The sequence below is a fragment of the Schistocerca piceifrons genome, chromosome 7 (genome assembly GCF_021461385.2).
Source record: "Schistocerca piceifrons isolate TAMUIC-IGC-003096 chromosome 7, iqSchPice1.1, whole genome shotgun sequence".
Lineage (NCBI taxonomy): Eukaryota > Metazoa > Arthropoda > Insecta > Orthoptera > Acrididae > Schistocerca > Schistocerca piceifrons.
This window is the reverse complement of record NC_060144.1, coordinates 440,272,619-440,289,648: the sequence shown is the minus strand read 5'-3', so window position 1 is coordinate 440,289,648 and position 17,030 is coordinate 440,272,619. Positions and strand designations below refer to the sequence as shown.

At 42.0% G+C, this 17,030-nt stretch overlaps 2 protein-coding genes across 5 annotated transcripts in view; one reads left to right on the top strand and one right to left on the bottom strand.

The window, feature by feature from the left end:
* LOC124805163 (protein KTI12 homolog) overlaps window positions 1–14,486 on the bottom strand; it is a 40,391-nt gene extending 25,905 nt beyond the window's left edge. Inside the window, exons 1-3 of one of the 3 annotated variants that reach the window (XM_047265645.1) lie at window positions 14,169–14,476; window positions 13,931–14,071; window positions 9,291–9,342 (exon numbers count right to left, since the gene is read on the bottom strand). In XM_047265645.1, the coding sequence (XP_047121601.1) occupies window positions 9,291–9,342; window positions 13,931–14,009 (131 nt within the window). In that variant the 5' untranslated portion in view covers window positions 14,010–14,071; window positions 14,169–14,476. Of the gene's footprint in view, window positions 1–9,290; window positions 9,343–13,930 lie in introns of all 3 variants that reach the window. The other 2 variants (XM_047265644.1, XM_047265643.1) reach the window with 2 other exon arrangements.
* The window catches only part of LOC124805164, a 61,664-nt gene continuing 58,912 nt past the window's right edge, over window positions 14,279–17,030 (top strand). Inside the window, exon 1 of one of the 2 annotated variants that reach the window (XM_047265646.1) lies at window positions 14,279–14,961. In XM_047265646.1, coding sequence (XP_047121602.1) covers window positions 14,605–14,961 — 357 coding nt within the window. In that variant the 5' untranslated portion in view covers window positions 14,279–14,604. The remainder of the gene's footprint in view (window positions 14,962–17,030) is intronic. The other variant, XR_007017399.1, reaches the window with a different exon arrangement.

The following is a 17,030-nucleotide window of genomic DNA, read 5'->3' as shown; positions in this document are numbered from 1 at the left end:
GGCGACGAAAGCGAACTCCAGGGGGTAGCAGGGCAGAGACATACAACCCGTATTGACGGTCGAGAGAGTCGTCAAAAAAGGAACGATAAGACGGGTGGTCGGGCATTGACAATAGCCAACAGGCATACTGACAAAGCAGTATATCGTGCCGGTAGGTGAGTGGCAATTCGCCAGTGTCAGCATGAAGACACTCTACGGGACTAGTATAAAACGCTCCGATCGCAAGTCGTAAACCCCGATGTTGTATGGAGTTGAGGCGGCGTAAGATGGATGGCCGTGCAGTGGAGTATACGAAGCTCCCATAATCCAGCTTGGAGCGGACGATCGACCGATATAGACGAAGCAGGACGGTTCGATCCGCTCCCCACGACATACCACTGAGAACACGGAGGACATTTAAAGAACGGGTACAACGGGCAGCCAAATATGACACATGTGGAGACCAGCTAAGTTTCCTGCCAAATGTAAGACCTAAAAATTTTGTTGTCTCCACGATTGGGAGAGCAACGGGACCGAGTCGTAAGGACGGTAGGAGAAACTCTTTGTAGCACCAGAAGTTAATACAGACCGTCTTCTAGGCAGAAAAACGGAAGCCATTGGCAACACTCCAGGAGTAAAGACGGTCAAGAGAACGCTGAAGACAGCGCTCCAGGACACGTGTACACTGCGCACTGCAATAGATGGTAAAATCGTCCACGAAAAGGGAGCCAGATACATCAGCTGGGAGGCAATCCATTATTGGATTGATCGCGATGGCGAAGAGAGCGACGCTCAAAACTGAGCCCTGTGGCACCCCATTCTCCTGGCGAAAGGTGTTTGACAGGACAGAACCCACACGTACCCTGAACTGTCGATCCATTAAAAAGGAACGAATAAAAAAGAGGGAGGCGACCGCGAAGGCCCCATGTATGCATGGTGCGGAGAATGCCCGCCCTCCAACAGGTGTCGTAAGCCTTCTCCAAATCAAAGAACACAGCCGCGGTCGGGCGCTTCCGCAAGAAGTTATTCATAATGAAGGTTGATAAGGTAACCAGATGGTCAACAGCAGAGCGGCGCCTACGAAATTCACATTGTACATTGATAAGTATGCGCCGAGATTCGAGCAGCCAAACCAAACTAGAGTTAACCATTCGCTCCATCAGCTTACAGACACAGCTGGTAAGCGAGATGGGTCGATAACTGGAAGGCAAGTGCTTGTCCTTCCCCGGCTTAGGAATCGGGACAACAATAGACTCGCACCAGCATGCGCCAGATGCGATTATAAGTACGAAGAAGGAAACCTTTACCCACAGGAGAGAGGTTCTTCAGCATCTGAATATGAATAGAATCAGGCCCTGGAGCGGAGGACCGTGATCGGCCAAGTGCGTTTTCGAGTTCCCGCATGGTGAATGGGGCATTATAACTTTCACGATTCGAGGAGCGGAAGTTAGGTGGCCTAGCCTCCTCTGCCTGTTTGCGGGGGAGGAAGGCAGGGTGGTAATGAGCGGAGCTCGAAACCTCGGCGAAAAAGCGGCCGAAGGCATTGGAGACATCCTCAGGGGCCACAAGGACGTCATTCGCGACTGTCAAGCCAGAAACTGGTGAGTGGACCTTAGTGCCAGATAGCCGGCGCAGGCTACCCCAGACAACAGAAGAGGGAGTAAAACTGTTGAAGGTGCTTGTGAAAGCAGCCCAGCTGGCTTTCTTGCTTTCTTTAATAATACAACGGCACTGCGCACGTAATCATTTATAAGTGATACAATTCGCCACTGTAGGGTGGCGTTTAAAGGTGCGTAAAGCACGTCGACGAGCACGTAAAGCGTCTCTACATGCTGCGGTCCACCAGGGGACCGGTACGCGACGTGGAGAAGAAGTAGGGTGAGGGATGGAATATTCAGCAGCAGTGAGAATGACTTCCGTGAGGTGTGCGACCTGACTATCGCAGCTTGTGAAGGTTTGATCCTGAAAGGTCGCCCTGGAAGAGAAGAGCCCCCAGTCTGCTTTGGAGATGGTCCAACTAGATGAGCACGGAGAGGGGGTATGCTGCAGGAGATGGATAACACACGGGAAGTGGTCGCTCGAATATGTATCAGAAAGTGCATACCTCTCAAACCGGCGTGCAAGTTGGGGAGTACATATAGAGAGGTCTAAATGGGAATAGGTGTGAGATGTGTCCAAAAGAAAAGTAGGGGCGCCAGTATTGAGGCAGACAAGATTGAGCTGGTTAAAAGGTCTGCTAACAGGGAGCCCCTCGGGCAGGATGCTGGAGATCCCCAAAGGGGATGGTGGGCATTGAAGTCGCCAGTTAAGAAAAATGGTGCAGGTAGCTGAGCAATAAGTTGCATCATGTCTGCCCTGGTAACGGCAGATGATGATGGAGTGTAAACGGTACAAATGGAAAATGTAAAAGTGGGGAGAGTAATGCGGATGGCAACTGCTTGCAGGCCGGTGTGCAACGTGATGGGATCGTAGTAAATATCATCCCGGACCAGCAACATAACCCCTCCATGAGCCGGAATACCTACCACACGGTGCAAGCGAAGCAGCAACTTCAAGTCCTCTCTGTTGGAGCGAATGCTGCGAATATTCCAGTGAATAAGTGCCATCGTAAGAAGAAAAGGAAGATGAACGAAGGGGTCACCTCGAAGACCGCTGAGGGCCTGACTTCGAGCGAGCACTGCCGCCGCTATCAGTAGGCGGACAGTCATCGTCCATTGGGTCTATAGGTTCATCGGCCATCTTGGGAAGATGGCCGGGAGGGGGAGCTTCCTCCGCCGGTGAACGGCCAGATGTTCGGCTCCCAGCGGTGCGGCCAGGCGAAACGGAGGACGGCCTGGGGCGGCAACCGCTGGGTGGCGCAGGAGAAGAAATACGCCGTGGCGGAGAAGGAGAACTGCGCTTCCTATGAGCCTTCTTGGAAGGACGTTTGGTGGAAGTACCGGTCGAAGGCTGGGAGGGCGAGGTACGTAGGAAGTCTGCACGGGACGGTTCCTTCTTGAAGGCCCGTGCATCAGACTTCTGGGTCTTCGTCTTAGCAGAAGCTGATGAAGGGGCTGGTGTCTGTGGGGTGATGGGAGGAAGAGGAGACGTCGACCGCGCGATCTTAGCACTGGCCGAACGGACGACTGTGGTGCCGAAGGTCAGATCGCATGTCTGGGTTGCCACCTCCCTGGTAGTCCGAGGAGAGGACAGTACTGTATTTCCCCGCTGGGAGCAGCGTGGGCTTCCTACTAGCCAATAGCTTGCGAGCAGCCGAGGAGGACACTTTCTCTTTGACCCGAATTTCTTGGATACAGCGTTCTTCCTTATAGACAGGACAGTCACGGGAGGATGCGGCATGGTCACCCTGACAGTTCACACAACGAGGAGACGGAGGTGGACAGTCACCCTCATGGGCATCCCTGCCACAAGTGACACATTTAGCCGCATTGGAACAAGACTGTCGAGTGTGATTGAAACGCTGACACTGGTAGCAGCGCGTAGGTGTCTGGACATAGGGGCGAACAGAAATAACCTCGTAGCCCGCCTTGATGCGCGATGGCAGCTTAACACTATCGAAGGTCAAGAAAAGTGTCCGGGTCGGTACAAGGTCATTGTTGACCTTTTTCATGACCCTATGGACAGCCGTCATGCCCTGCTCAGCGAGGAAAGATTGAATCTCCTCGTCAGTCAATCCGTCGAGGGAGCTAGTATAGACTACACCACGAGACGAATTCAAAGTTCGGTGAGCCTCCACCCGGACAGGGAACGTGTACAGGAGTGTGGCCCGAAGCAGTTTTCGTGCCTGAAAGGCGCTCTCAGTTTCTAGTAATAAGGTACCGTTACGCAACCTGGTACAAGATTTGACAGATCCGGCTACGGCATCTACGCCCTTCTGGATAACTAAAGGGTTGACAGAGGAAAAATCCTTTCCGTCCTCAGATCGAGAAACGACAAGGAACTGTGGGGCAGGCGGTAGTACTTTTGTCACTGGTGGCTGGTCATGTTTCCGTTTTTGGGCAGAAGTCGAGAGAGATGGAGTGAAATCCATTGCGGAGGAATCCCCCATGATTGCCAGCGTCTCCGATGGCGCGCTCCTTCCCTGTGGGGACTCTCTCAGAGGGCACTCCCGCCTTAGGTGAATGTTTACACCTCAGGTCACACCTCCTGAGAAACAGACGGAGGGACCAATCGGCATGGTCAGAAGGTATCAGCTCAGGCAATCACCCCTCCCTGGGCCTGGCCTTTACCAGGGGGTGCGTGCGTGCCTTACATGTCTACCCAGGGCGGGGAATTACGCGTTACCCCATCACCGGCTACGCGTGCGAACGCGTGGGTCGGCCTTCAGGCACGCATAAGGAGGAAGGAAGAAGAGGAAAAAGAAGAGAGAGAGGGAGAAAGAGGACAGACTGTCTCAAACGCCGAGGCGGAGACCATAGAAGGCAGGGAGAAGAAGGCAATGAGAAGGCAAGGAGAAGAAGGCAATGAGAAGAAGGCAATGAGAAGGCAAGGAGAAGAAGACAAGGGAAAGAGTAAGGAAGACAGTGAGCTGGAGAAGAGCAAAGAAAGGAACCAACCAAAGGAAGGAAGAAACGAGAAGTGAAAAAGCAAAATGACCGCAAAGAGAGGTCGTGGAACCGTCCGTCTCCGGACGCAGGCGCTAACGACCCCCTTGAGGGGGTGGGACTCCTTTTAGTCGCCTCTTACGACAGGCAGGAATACCTTGGGCCTTTTCTAATCCCCGGACCCGCAGGGGGGGTCTAATTTCTCTGACAATCTAACCCTTCTTCCCTTCCTGCTTCTTCTTATGCAACCTACTTTTGCTTCTGTTTTCATGATTTGCACAAGCTTAAAATCTAAATCAGGGCCAATGGCTGTCACAGTCATGCTTATTTATTGCTCAAAGGTTGGCAATGTCAGTTTTTTGTAGCCAATGGGATGATTATTTGACATAATCAATGAGAAGCAAGAACAGAGGTAATTTACTTTTAGCCCTGAAATTGAAACCATTGTCCTCTTCATTGTTTTTTACTGTATTGTTGAGTTTCAAGAGAAATACTTCGTGATTATGGCAGTGAGCACTATGAAGTGGATTGATTTAAGTAATTTAGTTCTGCACAGCAACATTATCCTTTGGTACATGTTTATGGATTAACTGCGGACACTAACATGTATCGGATTTGGTGGTGAAATGATTCAGACTCAGAGGTTTGTGTGGATCTAATCATTTGGAATTGCAGCAAAAGGCTCATGTTTCAGTAAGTGGATAAGTGCTTTTTAATTCTATTCTGGGGAAGCTATTTGGATCAATGTTTATTAAAAACAGAGTTGCATGTTCAATATATTAATGAACATTGATCCACTTACCATCTCCCATGATTTAATTAGAAAACACTGAACCACTTACTCAGTGAGTTCATGCATATGAACTGCGTAACAACACAGAGCAGAGAAATATTTAACAGTGTCCTTGGTTTTCAGATACTAGCACAGTTTAAATAACTCTAACTTGAACAAAGAGCAATTACATTTATAATCCCTGTTTCCAGCAGTTTCACACTTTCTTCTGCATGTATTACTTCAAAACATGTTGTCTACCTGCTGCTTTCTCATTGGCTGCTTAACACAAACAGCTGACAGCCCTTCTTTAGTTCTCATCGTACCTCAAGGTAAGTGCTGAAAACTTTCCTGCACAAAACATGTAAGTATGCAACTGCTCCTATTCTAGACCATAATCTTCACACAGTTCCTCATTTGGCTCTCAATTACTGGATGCTCTCTCCTAATTTCGTACAATATGGTATAATTGCATGTCCTACCATTACCACTTCTAACTTCTCATTGTGTACTTTCCTGCTCTTAAATGTATCATGACCACCACCCAAATGAGACACCTCCCATTATCTGCCACATAATTTACTCCCAAGACAGGTAATTCCCATCTCTGTCAATGGAAACTATTAAACCAGCACCAGTTTTCAGAACTATATGTGCCTTCTTCAGGGTATACAGTGGAACTGGTTGGGAAAGGTAGAGGTGGAGGTCTACAGGTCACTCTGACACTAGGCTGAAAGGGCCCCTCTTGCTGCAAGGGTGAAGGGAGATAACAGCTACAGTACAGCAACTGACTATATATTTAAAAAAAAAAGAGTAATTAAAAAAGCAAAGGGAAGGAATAATGCAATTAAGAATATAAAGAAGTGGAAACTTACTTAGTTCCATGTTCCATGGACTATTTTGCAAATTAATTCATACAAACGGTTACATTCTGAACATTTCTAAGATATAACAAAAAGTTTTGTTGAAGCATTGTGCACCCCTTTTTGTACTAAAGGCAACATTAGTGTGGAGTAATTAACATCATTTCTCCTTTTGATATTGTGATTATGCACACCATTGTTCCTTTTGAACTGTAGCTAATTATTTACAACAAACTTATCATTGTCTTTCGGTAAAGCAATAAGATTGTCATCCATAAATCAGTCCATTCTGCCACTGGAGAAACTTCATATGGTGATTTTAAGAATTATGCGAGCTTCCCTATTCCTGCAAAGTCTTGGAATCTTTCTGAAAATTCCTACTGAAGGTCTGATACAAAACTTAAGAATACTGTAGTGTCTATTTTGGAATACTTCTTTTTATGCTGAAGTATTGTTGGAAAATGAATAAATTCTTGATTTCTAATATCTTTTTCAAAGGTAGCCAGCTTGCAACAGAGATTAGACACACTTTGTGTCAGATCAAATACCGACTTTCTTTTTCCTTGTTATTCTGTGTTGAGTGCTTTAAAATATTTCTGAACGTCTTTCAGGAAATTCAAGCTAGCATAATGCATTTTGTTTGCTTCTTGGGTATCCAAGTTTTCCAAAGACAAGGTTACTTGTTCCTTTATTTGCTGTAGATGTAACATTATTGTGTTACAGTAAGTCAGAATGCATTGAATCACAATCAGACAAAAACGCCTTGAACTTCCTGTACTGAAGAACCTAATGAGACTGTTCAACTTAACCAAACTGTCCGTTATGCCTTTCGGCGTACTACTGAGTTTGTCATAAAGGGCTATCTGGTGAACTTACGTGCTGAAAAAATGTAAAACGACATCCTTATTCATGTTTCTCTTTACCAAGACCTTTTCTCTGCAAATCATCACTGAAGCCCTATGTGTTGAAAGGGAAACCATTTTATCATGACTAACATTTGATTCTGTCATGAATTCATCAAAACATAGTGTCGCCATCAGTCTTGCCTTTAACTGGCAATAATAATAACAGTTCATTCCTAAATACTTTGCTTCCAAAGTAAAAAATCTTACAAAAATTGACATTAATTCATCAAGAGCAGTGGCATAGGAAGGAACTTTCTGTAAAATTTGAGAAAGCTACTTTAGTTGTCAGCAGCGAAAATTTCTGTTGTTCTTGTGTTGTTTCTTGCATACAATGGAATACCTTGAAACATTCAAACGATATTTTCTCCCTACTCCTCGTTCTTTTCTTCTTCTTCTTCTTCTTCTTCTTAAAAAAGTGACCATGGTCACTTAAATCATACATTCTTTAACTATCTCGAAATCTGAAAATGGCTTCTGGTTCTTGTCAAGCTTTCAGCACACAAGCGCAGCTGCTTCTGTAGATTTTCCTAGCTGACTCATGCACTGAGCTTTCTCTGTAAAATGTTAAATATGCCTGAAGTTTACCATTACGGAATGCAATGTCACAGAGAAAGTCTTTATGCAACTGCTAATGAGTTGTTTCATAGGGTGTCTTTACACTAACAATTTTGTTATTATGGATAATTTTCTTTCATACAGGGCAAACTGAAACAGCTTTAGTCCTATCAGAAAGAGTAAAACAACAACATTCAGTCCACTCAGGCTGTCACTGTCAAATTTACACTTCTTAGGACTTGTATTGCCTGATGCACAAAGCATCATTAGCACATCATTAACAACATAAATGAGCGAAAGCTCACGTTGCACGAAATTGCAATATGAATGTCGGCCCACTATCATCCCTCCTGGCAGGCAGTCCACTACCATCCACAAAACAATATACACTTTCATTGACTGAAGGTCACTCGCGGATATCAGAGCAGTGCAGTTTTCAGTACCAAATAAATTTCAACACTGCTGACACTGAAATAAAGTAAAAAATAAACTAACTTAACCCTAGTCTCCGAGAGCATCAAAACAGATGCTCAAGCAGATGTGCACAGGCACTTGCCAGAATTAAGTCTGTTATATTTTACTTTACTTCAACATCTGTGATGTGAAATGTAGCTTGAGCACCCGTATACCGCACAAACAACTGCTCGAGCATGCTCTGCTCTCGAACAGAAGTGTGTGGCCCTAAGCAACACATGACTAATTAGTCACTGGATGACCAACTGACAGTGTTGCTGAGTTTAAGTATAGTGTCAACATGCTGACGTATGACAGATTTAAAAGCTCACTCTAAAAAGTTTGTGCACCTGCAACACAGTTGTGCTATTACCTCAGTTAAAGGACTGGCATTCACAAAGTGAGACAACTGTCTCCTGAATTTCAATTGAATCACAAATTAAAGTTTGAAAATATTTTTTGGCGGTCCATTATTCAGCCTTTCATGGTCGATATGGACCATGGTTTGCCAGTAGCCAATTGCTGTTGTTGACATTAGAATGAAAGTGACACTGATTGGTGAGGGTGAGGTCATCTCATTTATGGGTTTAACTTGAGAAAGATGTAGACCTGACAAAGTAATCTACTGAAGCACTTAAGGCCTAGGTGGTAACAGAAATGAACAGAAGGCTTCCAACTTTTCTGGAAGTAGGAGCCACACTGCTTGGAGATATAGAGGGCGACACAGCCAATGATTTGTTTGTGGACAACATTACTGTCATAGTTGTGGTATAGGAAAGTATAGGAGACCTTATTGTTGTAGTTTTTCAGGGATTGCATGATAGAGCAAAGTCATTTATCACTGACACGTGGGCTAGAAGAAACACGGAAGATGTGACAGTTGCTACCTCTTCCACCATCCCTTAAATAAGGTTGCTACAGTCAGGAAATTTGCCGACACCTGACAGGATACAGAGAAAATACTAATAAAGGCAGTTGTAGACACTAAAAAATCTAAAAATTAATGTCCAGCTCAAATTTTAAATGCAAATTCAAAATTCTATTCTTACACCTTGTGATAATATAGGCCTACTGACAGTTTGATAATGCAAGGGATGTCTAATATCTACAGTAGCCTAACTTGTTTCCACTACTGAAGTTATAAATTACATTATAATTACTATCAGCAGCAACATAAACATATAAACAAAAGAGCAATGAAGATAAAAATCTTCCATACCTTTGCACTTCCGATTTGACTGCACCACGAAGTGCTTTTTCTTTCGCTGAATCTGCAATCAAGGCAAATTATCAAATCATAGAGCTTTTGCTTTCACTGAATGTGCGATCAAGACACACTACACACATATCACACTACTTGCAATCAATAAATAGAATTTTAAATAAAAATCACTGTGGTTTGCAGAGTATAGATGTAGATATATGGAAACATGTACTGGTGTAGGCGGTCTTTCTGTAGACGTTCGTTGCTGATTTTATATTGGTCTATTTTTGTCCTCGTGCTTAGTCCTCCACTCAAGAAAGGAAAGACATGGAAATCTGCCATCATTAGCAAACCGTGTCAAGAATGCCATTTGGCATTCTTGACACCATATTCCATCTGAAAAATATCAACTGGTTGTTCCAGTGACTTTCATGTACGGGGTCATTCATAACAAGAACAAGGTTTCATAGCACACCTCATTCAGTTTGCATGCTGGATATGGATGAGCAAGTGTTGCAATGAATAGAATAGTCACCTGAAACAAGTGTGTCAATAAATGGGGCTGCTGAAGACAAAATCACACTTTTGTATGATAAATACTGCTTGAATATTTACTTCATTCAAATTATTTTCAATATGTACAAGTTCTCAGGTCAAAAGACCATTAAGCATAATTACAAGACTGTCAACTGATTCTAATGTCGTCACTGAAGATCTGCAATTCACAGGCAGCATTTTATTTACAGATGAGGTGGGATTCAGATACAGTAGGGTATCAAATTACCATGGAAATGGAAATGAGCGTTTGGCGTCATTGGCCGGGAGGCCCCTCGCGGGGCAGGTCCGGCCGCCATATTGCAGGTCTTATTACATTCGGCGCCACATTGGGCGACCCGCACGCCGGATGGGGATGAAATGATGATGAACACAACACAACACCCAGTCCCTGAGCGGAGAAAATCTCCGACCCAGCCGGGAATCGAACCCGGGCCCAGAGGACGGCAATCCGTCACGCTGACCACTCAGCTACTGGGGCGGACATCAAATTACCATAACAAACAAGCATATGAAAATCCTTGAGCAATCACAGAAGCAAGCTATGAGATTCACATTAGTATCATCAATGTGCGGGCAAGAACTGCTATTGACATAGTCATTGAACCAAAAACTGTAATGGGAAAATTAACAGGTGCTGTTTATCACCAAATTTAGTGTGGAAAATTATCCACAGTATTAAGGAATGTCATCTTAGCTGAAAGAAAATGACAGTAGTTTATGCACAATGGAACAACCTCAGCTTGAGCCTCTGATAAATAGCCATCGGCATTGAAATGTGATGCTGTCATGTTAGGACAACATGACATTTTACATGCATTGTATTGTTTAGATGTACTAGCAATGTTGGATTATGCTGTGTCAGTAGTATACTGGACTTGTAGACGGTGGTGGGATTTCCATGGATGTGAGCACATGGGATAAGTATGTATGATCATTAATTTTGTTTGTGCTCTGGCCAGTTTGCTTCGTCTTTGTGCTCATACAGTGTTGGTTTGAAATGAATCTGTCAATTCAGTTCACCAGTCATATGCTGTGGAAGAAAATTGAAGATTTGCAGTCCACTGTTACATTTCTACGGAAGTTAGGTGTGATCAGTGATTACTACAAAAGTAATAGGCGTACATGTAGCCACAACATGTGGCTGACTTAAGTGTCTACCAGTAATTCTACTGACAGATATTTGATTCAGCATGATAATTTGCAGTGCTCAATCTACTGACGGATCACATTCAAAAATCCAAGGCAAAGTTCATCTGTTAGTTATGCTGACATGTTAATTTCTATGACTAATCTTCTCTTAGATACCTCAGCACGAAACAGATATCAGCAGTATAGGAAGTAAAAGGTCTGTATCATGCACGGCATTGACTTTTGTTTCTTTTTAGTCATTCTGGTAGATTTTCATTATTACCATTATTTTTAAATTGATTTGTTTTATTTAATTAATATTATTTTGATCAATTTTTTTGTATTTTTTCTCAATATTTTTTATATTACTTTCTTTCCATTTGGTGTTTATACTTTTTTTTTACATTCCAATCTCTGTTTCACGATGTAATGTAAGTCTAATAAGTTGAATTTTCTTTTTTGTTTAACTGACATGGTTTTCTGATTTTTTGTATTGCTACTGGATTTTCATTCAGTCTATACAGGTACTACATTTAGCTAACTGCTGTGATTTTTGGCTATATGATATTGGTTTTCTGTACCGACATCAGGTTTTTCAGATGGGTTAGGCCTATATAAGCCAGATGATGTTTTGATACCACATTTTATTAACTGTCACGGTTTCTGGCTTTCTATACTGGTATTAGGCATTTTGCTGCAGTTTTAAACAGCAGTTATACTTGAGTCAAGAAGTGTTTTAAGGCGGACGGCAAGTGTGTCTGATAGCACACACTATCTCAAGGTTTTCATGTTTTTTTTCCCCCTTCAATAGGGTCAATATTTCTTATTAACAATTTCTATAGTTCTATAATTGATGATCATACTTTCACAGCACTGAAAAAAGTGATTGTGAAATCAGCGTCACCATCTTGAAATAACATTTATGTTGTATTTATGGTAGTTGTGATGTCATCAATGACCAAAGCTAAAAACTGGTGTCAAATCTCTGGTTCATCCATGAGGGAAATGTACTGACATTAAGTACAGCTACAAGTTCATGCCCCAGGCACATAACCACATAAAGGAGTGCCTACACAAGTTTGGGGACTAGTGTAGCAGGGGATACAACCCGTCGGCTTTGGACATTGACGTCACAAGTCGCCAATCGAGAAGCTATTCTTCTTAGTGTTGTAGCTCCCTTCAGTGGCTGATAAGTGTTTTTTGGCTTTTTTTAAAAAATCTCACGAGATAGAATAAACAGATCCACTTTATTAAGCAATCAGTAAAAAAACGAAACTGAAACATAACAATAAAAGCGAAAATGGTAAACTGCTATCTGGCGACTTGTGACGTCATTGTCCAAAGCTGACGGGTTGTATCCCCTGCTACACTAGACCCCAAGTTTGTGAGTCTTGGAGAGAAAGGGTTGAAAGATTCATAAGAATGAATGGTCCCAGCACGGAGCACCTCCTGTAGTGTCACCAGACACATGGCAATTATATGAAAGAAATCTCTGTATCTCAACAAATATTTCTTTCAGGATATATATTTACAGAATTACTGTCTCCTGTAAGAACATGGAATACATTTTTAACATCTTTTGTATGCAATTACACAATTATATAATATGAATGTGTGGCAAGGACAATCTCTGAAAAACTGAATTCTCCAGATGTGCAGAAACATTATGTAATTGTGGAATATCTCATCATTTGAATCACATATGAAGTGTAAGATGACTTCCACCTCCACCAACGAGTTTTGCTTTAAAGCAACTGTTAGCCAACTAGTCTAGGGAAGTGTCAAGTAAATGGAGACCCATAAGTAACTAGAATTCTTTTCCAGCATACTGAAGGGCAGTGGTAGCAAATTCTTCTGCCAAGTGCCTCTGCTACAGTGTTTTTAATCAGCCGATCAACAGTCACCCATGTGAAAGCATAATAAGATCAGACAGTTTGCTTTTGTAAATGCGATTTCATGTTCAGTGAGTCTGTAGGTGCAGTAAACAACTGACTCACTGGAACACTTCCTCATCACAACTGAAGGATAGGAAAACTACATTATGTTGCATGTTTCAATAAGATCAGGAAGCGCTATGAAAAAACAGCCTGCACTGTGGCAATCACAGGCTTGGATACAGGACTGCTGCAACATCCACAATCAAAGAGTGTGAAGCACTTCCAATTACTGGCAAAAGAAAAAGTTTTGCACTGACCCCAATCACCACTTGTGACCTCTACCTGTCACCTAGTTAAAACACCCCTTAAAAATAAAGCAGCATGGACATGAGGTGAAGTCAAAATCAGCAATCATATGAAATAATTTTGATGGGAGCAAGCAATCCATTATAACAAAGACTTACATATGGCTGGTGGTTGATCAACTACTAAAAGCAATTTGTAGCAGAGGCACAATCTTATGTGTAATATTTCACTTGTGTTCAGATGTTTTTATTTGTGAGTGAGAATATTTGCTGGAGTGTGCTATTTTCCCTTCGTGCTTCAACAGAAACAAACATTCTCAGGAGCGCAGAAAGTATCAAAAGTAAGGAATGGTTTCGAGTAGAAAAAGTGTTTCTAGCATGGTCTATTTGTGCTCACTTAAATAAATTAGTGTTCCCATTTCATACGAAAGGGCTTCTTGGTGTTTCTGTAACATAGCCTGAAAATATTTCTTGTTTACTTCCCTTTTGTCGCTAATATCAGGTGGTACAATACTGAACGTAAATTAGTTCTGTGCTAAATAAAAGAATCTTTATGAAGAGAAGTATAACAAAATTGTTCTGAAATGTGTGTATTATGGTTTTTCTCTTCAATAAACGTGGGTTGTAAATTATTACAGTCGATTCTGTAAGTTTCATCATGAAATAACTACCTACAAAATTAACATACTCATCATTTTATGACATCAGTGAATATGATCAACTACGACTACCAAATCAAACTCGGCACATTCCATTTGAAATTATCATTTGGTTTTTTTTCACATACCGGCGAACAACGAATTTCTGTCTTCACCCATGGTTTTCATAACAGTTTCTTCATTTACTGTGTGGACTGTTTTTTTCATACGTTCTTCGAAATATTCTTTCAACTGTGAGGCCCTAGTAGTTTTACCGCTGCTCGGATAGCCTGTTATAATTATTAAGGGCATTTTCAGTTCTAAATTTATCGTAATTCTTCAAAACGGAAACACACACACCACTCTTTACAACCAAAACACCCTTACACTGCACACCACACACCGACACACGAAAACATTGCACTTTGCAGCTTCTTGACTACATCTTTGGTTAGCACAGTACCTTTGACACAACAATCGAAATGTAGCTCAACGAGTTGGTAATAACGCTTTCACAAACACAAAAGAGTGATGCCACTACCAGAGGCATACAGCAGTGGCAGCTCGGCTGCATATGTCCGCATCCTTCCCCAGGTGGCGTCTTTACAGTGACACTACTAGCTGCCAAGTGCCATGCAACTAGAAGCTACCTCTTTGTCAGTTATACTCCACGGGGACGCCACTAGTCTTCTCCCACCACTAAACAGCATCATTCGACTGCACCCTGGTGGCTGTATTTCGAAGCAGTTTTCGTGTTGTGCTAGTGACTGCTGATGTGTGTCGTTCGACTTCAACGTTATTTTTCCAATTTGTTATTTGAAAAATGTTAAAAAAGTGGTCTACAGTAACAATTGTGCACTTTTTAGAACTATATGAAGAGCGACCATGCTTATGGAATCACAAATATGAATCGTACAAAGATCGTAATATGAGAGAGCATGCCCTTTTAGAAATTGTAAATTATATGCGGAAAATAGTCCCCGACTGCAACTTGGCACTTGTTAAAGCAAAAATTAGGAGTATTAGAAATGCATACATTAACGAATATAATAAAATTTTAAAATCTCGGAAAAATGGTGCGTCTGCAGGTGATGTCTATAAACCAACTGTTGGTTGGTATGCTACAGCAGACAGGTTCCTGAAATATGTCGTGGAAACACGAGAAGCAAAGGACACTCTGGTGAGTAATGTCGTCCTTTATTATAATTTGAATAAATTTTATTTAGTTGTTGCAGAAAATAACTCAGCTAAAATCACTGTCGTGCCACGGAAAACTTCCAGTGGTAATAAAGTATTAGCTATCTCACTCTTTTCACCAGTCCTGCTTTCCCCGTGTGACTGTGGCTTCCGACATATGTTACTTCCTGAAATCCGTTTGAGGTGGGTCTCTGTAGGCATGACTTAATTCAGGTTCACACATGCAACCAATATGACACTACAACTTGTGGCTTTCTTTAGTTGCGCTGGTAGTTCGTACAGGACGCCACAAATTCTACATTATTGCACAGCCATCAACAAGGCGTCAACTGGTATAAAGTGGGCGGGTATTAATGTTAATAGTGCAGGTTAAGGCATTAGAGCTATGGCAAGAGTTAAATAAAAGTCAAAACAAACCCAAATGTTACATATGAAAACAGATTTGATGCAGGGATAAATCAGGGCCCACTAACACATTTTATAAAAGAAATCACATTCGGAGATGAAAATGATAGGCAAACTAACCATCGGCTGGCAAAATATGCAAACGCCCCACTCTTTCTAAATTTTTGAATCTCGTTGTATTCGGTGATGAAGGCATTTCAAACAATTAATTTAAGATTAACAGCTGCCGCATCACACTCAGATGCTACATTCCTACTTATAATCCACAACTTCAATTTGTCTTGCAAATCATGAAGTAGAAACAACTAGTTTTTTTTGGTTACATATTAACTCTGTTATTTATTCATCCATTAATTTTTCGAGATTGTGGAATAGGTCTACTCATTGTCTTGCAAATATTGCGCGCGCACACACAAATTAAACATAGGTTCTTGCTCCTGAAATTCCTTGGTTGATGCTTTTGTAATTCCAGAAGCTCCGAAAGTATACCTGCTGGGTTTTGAATTTTTTCGGCAGTAAAATAAAAACACTGATATCGAATGAAATACATCGGTAATTATTCCATTATTCCACGATATCTGCGACAGAATGTTCGTGTTTAGAAATGCAGACATCAGGGAGCAATGGTGGAAGGAAAGTGGCTGAACAAAGCACATTCAAGCTGAACTTTTTGTGGCATGAGCAAAGTTGCGTCTAAAGAGTGTCGTCACAGAAAACTGGGAGTTCACACTTGCAAGTGAAATGTGGCACCAGCAGTGGCGACACTTTTGTTGCGTGTTCGAATCCGGCTTTACATAACTGTCTCTTCCCCCCCCCCCCTCCTCCCCCCCCCGTCTTCCCCTAGCATTGGCATACGTGGGACCCCGCCGGGACACTGACATGGGGTTGTAGAAATTAAGTAAAAAAGTGTATTTAATTACTTTTCATTTAGAACACAGTGACATGGGACTTGTTGCGGCAGTAGTAGTTTATACATCATATTTTTTGTAAGATTTCACCTTTTTCAGCAAGTATTTTTCGCCTTTTCCGTATTTGTAAAACTCAAAGTCAGCTTGTAGTTAAACAGGCACTGTAATATTAATTTTGTAGAGTTCCTGGCGGCAGTCGATTTCTTTCATCAGTTCAATGGGCCGACATCAGCGAAAATATTCTTTGCCAGTGGCTTTGTGTGCAGGAATAGAAATCAAATGCATAAATTTGGCATTGGCGTTCTGGATTTTCGATTTCCTTAGGAAATAAAATCCACTTTTCTTCCACGTATTGTTTAGACTTTGAAAACAATTGTCGCCCGAAATCTTCATGCCATTTTTAGTTGGGTGTGTAGTAGTATTTTCAACCATCGCCCAATCTGGGGTTTCATATAGCGTCATCCACTCAAAAACTTGATATTTATTAAATGAAATAACCCATTTCTCTGTGTATTTAAATGTGTGGTATAGAAAACCATTCTTCTCTTCAGATTTTGAAACCATATTATTTCTTGGTTTGGGGTTTTCATTCTTTAATTTGTTCAAATCCATTTTGGTTTGCATGCCAATAAAATTGGCAGTCTTCCTTTGCTTTGGACATCTTTGAGTGTCGATTAACGTATTTCTTATTTAAGTTATTGAGACTATTTTATTTTTCTCCATGCTTTTTATATTTTTT